The sequence below is a fragment of the Corvus brachyrhynchos genome, unplaced genomic scaffold (genome assembly GCF_000691975.1).
Source record: "Corvus brachyrhynchos isolate BGI_N302 unplaced genomic scaffold, ASM69197v1 scaffold49, whole genome shotgun sequence".
Classification (NCBI taxonomy): Eukaryota; Metazoa; Chordata; class Aves; order Passeriformes; family Corvidae; genus Corvus; species Corvus brachyrhynchos.
Genome location: NW_008240029.1, coordinates 469,671 through 475,670, shown reverse-complemented (window position 1 = coordinate 475,670; position 6,000 = coordinate 469,671). Strand labels below are relative to the sequence as shown.

Below are 6,000 nucleotides of genomic sequence, written 5' to 3'. Positions count from 1 at the left end.
ATGGACTAGAGATACCCTGTACTTATTCTAGAATTCTATAGTATTTTCAGATGTGGAAAAGTGATTTTGCAGAAATTGTAAATAAGTATTTCAAGGTATCACCAAAAACCGGGATATAAACTCTCCAACCAATTAATAGGTTAGAAAGCCAACATTACTAGCAGTGCTGGCTGCGTGGGGATTTCTCCTCAAAGCATGTATCCCCAGTAACCTAACAGACCAGGTTATATTCCTGAAACGAATACATACTCATCACGTTTCCTGAATACATGTATATATACTAATTATTTCTGTGGACTTATTTGGATATGGTTCCAGATTTTCTGATTAATCCTTTCTCTTTCAGAGTATTTTAAACATGTGGTGAGGTCATAATTTACTTCTCTTATCATTCTTTGTTCTAATACACAATCCTTGTTCCCAAGGATTGAATCCTTGATCTCAATTAGATCTCTGCTAGTACATATTAATCACTAATATAAGTAAATAAGGAAGCATTAGCTGGCACCAGACTTGTTAGTCACAGATGTAGAGAATTAACACAAGGTCACATTAATCTCTGGTATTTGTACTAAGCACTGTATGGTGCAAAACTAAGCATTAACCACAAATATAGGGATCATATAGTGCTAAAGTTAAAGAATTTTTCAACATCTTCCCAGACTGCTGCATAGACTTCTTCTTAAAGAAATATAACTTGTTCAGTAACAAAGGTGAGCTGCTCTTCCTAGCCAGTTAATGCCTCAGGCAGGAATTGAACACAAATATCCAATTACTTAGAGCCTTACTTTCCAACAGCTTAAAGCCTCTCATTTGTCATCTAAGGAAGCGAAATTTGAAAAAAATCTTGGTCCTTTTTTAGATGTGTCAACTGGCCTGTCTTCAAGCATTTACTATCTAGAAACACTTAGAACAAGCTAGACAAATTCATTTATAAAACTGGTTTTCTTTAATGGCTTTCTAACAGGCTAAGTGAGATCTTTGTGCTCAGTTGGGCACAATCCAAATTCTTAGTGACTGCTGCCATAATTTTCTAAATTATCAAACTCGTGGAAAAAAAAGGAGGAAAGCATGCAATTCACAGGACACTGAGGACACTGAATGGGAATATGTATAAGACAGACAGTTAAGAGTATTTGGTTTTCAATCAGTCTCAGGCAGAATCCATACTTTTTGGGACACCACAAAATGACTAAAAACACATTCATTAACAGAATTAAACTGCAATGATCTGCATGATCTTAAGTTCTTACTGTAAGTAATAATTATCACATAATCTTAAACATATTAAAATAGAATTTTGGAAGTATGCAGAATATCCTACAAGCCTACTTCAAAGGAGAAGCATTTCCAGGAAAACTATAGCTGTATCTCTTTATGCTAAACTGAAGATAGTCCAAACTTCAATACTGCAAACATAATCAATTATGACAACATCCAAAAAAGGTTATGGGATAGGCCACTTGCTGTCACTTATGCTGAGCCAAACCACCTACTATCCATGTTCTACACAGGTACACAAATGTTTTCTACTAGTTGTAGCAAGTGTTCTGGCATAGCTTTAAAACAAAATCTGGTGACTTCTATGCTGATATAAATGCAGAGTCTTTATTAATTTTTTCAAATTTAAACCGGTAACTAATATATTTTAATGAAAAAGTAAAATTGCAGATTTTTTACAAGAGAAGTGGAACAAAAGAGGAAAAAAGATTTTTTTAAAAAAATGCATATTTCATGATGATTTGCTTTCAAATGAAGCATATATTTGGTTCTCTATGCTCACCTTGAATTTTCTCTGGAGTTCCTGAAAACACTAATTCCACCTTGCTGTAATCAGGGAAACGGTCATCTGAGAACAAAGGATAGGATTTCAGCAAGATGTTTCCCAGGAGAGCAGTTTCAGAACACTCAGAAATCAGGATTCTCTATAGCTATCTATACATATACCCTTCTTCCCTTCTCTCTTCCCTTCTCAGTTGCAGCTTAGTGATCTGCTTTTCAAAGCTACATTCTTTGTGCCACACATTTTCCAGAAAAGACCACATAAATGCCAGCTGGAGTTTTGCTTGCTTTCTAGAACAGCCAAAAGAAGAGATGTACAGTTCCTAACCCCCTCTCTAGACAGACATGGCTTATAAAGAAAACACACCCAGGTAAATCAAATATGTTCCCCATATTGGCTAAACCACAATACTTGACCACAAAATTTTTGGTAGTCTTATGTTGTGTGTTGCAGGAAAATAGCTTGATTTTAGTTTGCTAGTAACATAGGCTGAAGTTCCAAACCTGATATAAACATAATAAAACTGAAGTTTTAATTTGGAAAATATGTGGACTAGTATGACACATTTTCAAGTGTGTCTGAAAACTCTGTGTCCATTCTTTGATACTCTGAAGCATATTAAAAGACAGACTACGTCACAAACACATTATCAGACTTTATTACTGTTTTCACTAGCCAGAAAAGGGAACAATTTAGCTCATATTATTTCCTTCAATGGTGACTAAGAGAGAATGTCTGTTGTTTTTATAAATGTGAGAGAAGGTGATAAGGACTGTGTAGGAGTATCTGAATTATTCTGACGAGTTAACTCACGTGAAGAGCTTTTCTTGTCATTAGCGTTTTACTGGTGTTACACGCTATAATTTAACTAACTCAAAGCAGTCTCCCTTTCCCCAAAAATAAGAAAGGAGGGAAAAAAAAGAAATAAGAATCCTTTTGAAAACAGGTGCTGAGGAAGATCATCACATGCACATGCCTGCACGCCCACACATATACACATCCAACCAACAACAGAAGACAAGTACCTTTGTTGGCATTATCCAAATCTTCTTTGCCAAACACCAATCCATGTCCTTGAATAGCTCCAGTGTGAAACTGAAGGCGAAAAATCACATCACGAGTAGCCGACCTGTATTTTTTGTGATAACACTTCATCTAGAAAGACAGAAAAACATTTTATGTCAGAAGTATTTTCTTACAATTCTGAACAAATGAGTGAATGTATTAGTTGCTAATTAAAGCAGTCACAACACAATTTATTGTAGACACCTCTGATGTTGAAACAAGCAGGGTATGCATTATTCTATCCTTTAAAATTACACAGGCCCAAGGCAGGATACTTCTAGATACGTAAAAAATAATAATCACTATTTTCATCACTATCAGCCATGTATCAGTAGGTTATGAGCCAGAATCACAACGTCTGGCAGTACAATAATGAAGTGCTGACAGACTTCTTCCCTACCAAATTAATGAATTTCAGCACACACATTTCAAAATAAGTGAAGAACATGAGGACTTTTTCAAAGCAACGCTGCAAGCTGATTATATCTATTTGAGGACTTTTAAAAAACCTGCTCTAGTGATGACAGGATCTTGTTTTAGGTTACCACAGGAAGTTGATAGTAGTTTTGACACCTTGGATAAAACACGGAACTCTACAAAAACATCTAGTATGAATTTCAGTAGCTAAAAGTGAACACAATATACCTATTCTCTAACACCACCTTCCCTGAGACTAAACCTATGGATATTTTACCTACTAATTCTCTGAGTCTACTGTAATACAAAGCCACTCAGCATTCTTACAGGAATATGTAAAACTTTTGGCAACCTTAGTCACAGGACTGAAAATTTTATTGTATTATCCTTATTGTATCAGGATTTTATGATAAAGCAGATATTACTGAAATGCATTAAAAAGACAACAAATATCACTTTTATTAAAGCCGGAATAAAAAAAGCATCCTAGACATAAAATGCCAAACAATTCAAGAGCATAGAGTTATTCAAATTAAATGATGCAAGAAAGATGTAGGAGCTTACAAGGTGCAGTGTTTTATTTCCCCACTGCTTTTCTTATTAAATGTCTGCCTTCCACATTGTCCCCACTTCCCCTGCCCCTAGTCCTGGCCACTCCCGCAGGTTCTCCCTATTGGTTCCAGTACCTCAACTCTGCCCATGTACCACCCCTGTGCCCTGAGATCATTTGTCCAAGTGCTCTCTCCACCCCCTTCATCCCCAGATAGGACCCCAAGCTCCCTGACCACATGGTCTCTCTGCCTCTGGGAACCGGTTTGTCACCATGTAATAAAAGTTCCTCTGAGGTCCACATGGAGAGACCCTTCTCAACTCCTTTACTGTCACTGTGTTGTGGAGCTGTCAGCTAGCTGGAGCAGGAGCACAGGGCCGTCCGGAAGGACTACAAGAGAGCGGAACTGCTGCTCTATCCTAAGCACCCCCGCAGTGCTTTCTGAGAAGGCTGCGGCTTGCTAAACCAAACTAAGCAACGCAACAACAAGGGATGCTTCTGAAAGTTGGAATTAAAACACAGTTATGAAATTCTTCTCACTACAAAACTTGAAAAATCTAACATAAGATCTTGCTATCTAGCCTTCTTTATAGTAACCCCATGATATCTTAAATTCCAGAAGTTAATCAGCACTGACCATATACATGGCACACAGGACAATTTCTGAAATATTTCAGCCCATATACCAGAAATGCTTTCTTTTCAAGTATTCTGTACGCAAATCACATATTCCTAACCTAGTATAAGGGCTGGGAGATTCTCTATGCATGTAATCTTCATTTTATCTGAAAGCGAGGTTGTTTGTTTGTTTTTAAGAAGAGAATCCCCTACCGTATATTGGCAATACCAGGTAAAAGTGTTTGCTTCTTTTTTCAGACAGTGCTTTACATGAAGTAAAAGGAACATTTTGTAAAAACCCTTGTCTATTAAAGGGATCTACTTCGTTTTAGTCCAACACAACTACCAGCATCACTACTTTAATTACCAAAAGGTAAGGTATGAGTAACAGTTTGACTGCTTGAGTCAATAAACAGATCTCCAGTATGCCAAGCAACTCTGTAAAGGCAAAATACCATCATAAAGGATGAAAAAGGCAGGTTTGCCCAGAAGTGAAAAATGGACAGAAACAGAATTAAGAGAGCCATGATGAGAGATATTAGAACTAACCTGCTCAAGAATTGGTATGAAAGTAACTGTGATAATTCCATTTAATTGTATGATATGAGCAAAAATACTTGAAAAGAGCTTCTTTAAGTTTATGCACATTCATCCACAATTTAAGTTTTGGCTTCGCACAGTTGCTAGGTTTACTCTTTTGCATAATCTCATTTTTAAAAATGCTGAATGAGAGAAGGAGTTCCTCCTTCTTTCTACTTTCTAATTCTAAGTACCAGCCTTGGATTTGACCTACATTAACTTAAAATTAAATAACTAAAAATTAATATTAATTTAAATTAAAATTAACATACTTTTACCCCTAAAGAACTTACTTACAGAGAGTTGTAATTTTTTATGAAAATCTGTCCTCTGTTACAATCAGTAATACTTTACATCTATATCCATAGACTAAAAATATCTTTTAATGCTCAATATGCATAACAAGCTTTCAATGAAGTCTAAGTGTAACTTTGAATTTTGACTCCATTACCTTTTGATCCCATAATCAAGAATTAATGCAAGCCACTATAATGTGCTGGAAAATTCCTATATGCGTTTTCAGAAGTCAGTGCAGTTTTTCAACAGCTGCATCTGTTCTGTATCACCACATGCTATTCACATTGTGTTAACAAATTCCCTAAAGCTAAGACAAGAAAGGATATTTTATTTCCCTTTTTAAAAACAAACAAACAAACATGCATTTCAAGGAGTTAAACCTTTTGGAATTGGAGGTGGAGCATCTTACAGATCATTATTTTTGTCTGACACCACTGAAGTTTTTGCTTAGATATAATAAAATATTCAAAACGGAAGTATTTGTTTAGGAAATACTGAAATGCTGAAACAGATACTGGTTTGCTCAGAATTATCTCAAATAATAGCATGAGATTAAGGAATATTATCTCTTTTAAAATTATGCAAGCATTACTGAAAAGCTACGTGCTCTTTTTTCATTCTAAAATCTCATTTGAGAGATACTGAATTTATCTCAGACTGATTTCTGTTGTGATCTATTCCATTTCCTTAG

General features: G+C 35.7%; 1 protein-coding gene across 12 annotated transcripts in view; it reads right to left on the bottom strand.

Moving 5' to 3' along the window:
* The window catches only part of TNS3 (tensin 3), a 218,104-nt gene that overhangs the window by 90,338 nt on the left and 121,766 nt on the right, over positions 1 to 6,000 (bottom strand). For 10 of the 12 annotated variants that reach the window (XM_017743610.1, XM_017743612.1, XM_017743617.1 and 7 more), the window contains 2 exons: positions 2,809 to 2,938; positions 1,784 to 1,849 (listed from right to left, as the gene is read on the bottom strand). In XM_017743610.1, the coding sequence (XP_017599099.1) occupies positions 1,784 to 1,849; positions 2,809 to 2,938 (196 nt within the window). The remainder of the gene's footprint in view (positions 1 to 1,783; positions 1,850 to 2,808; positions 2,939 to 6,000) is intronic. The other 2 variants (XM_017743615.1, XM_017743616.1) reach the window with 1 other exon arrangement.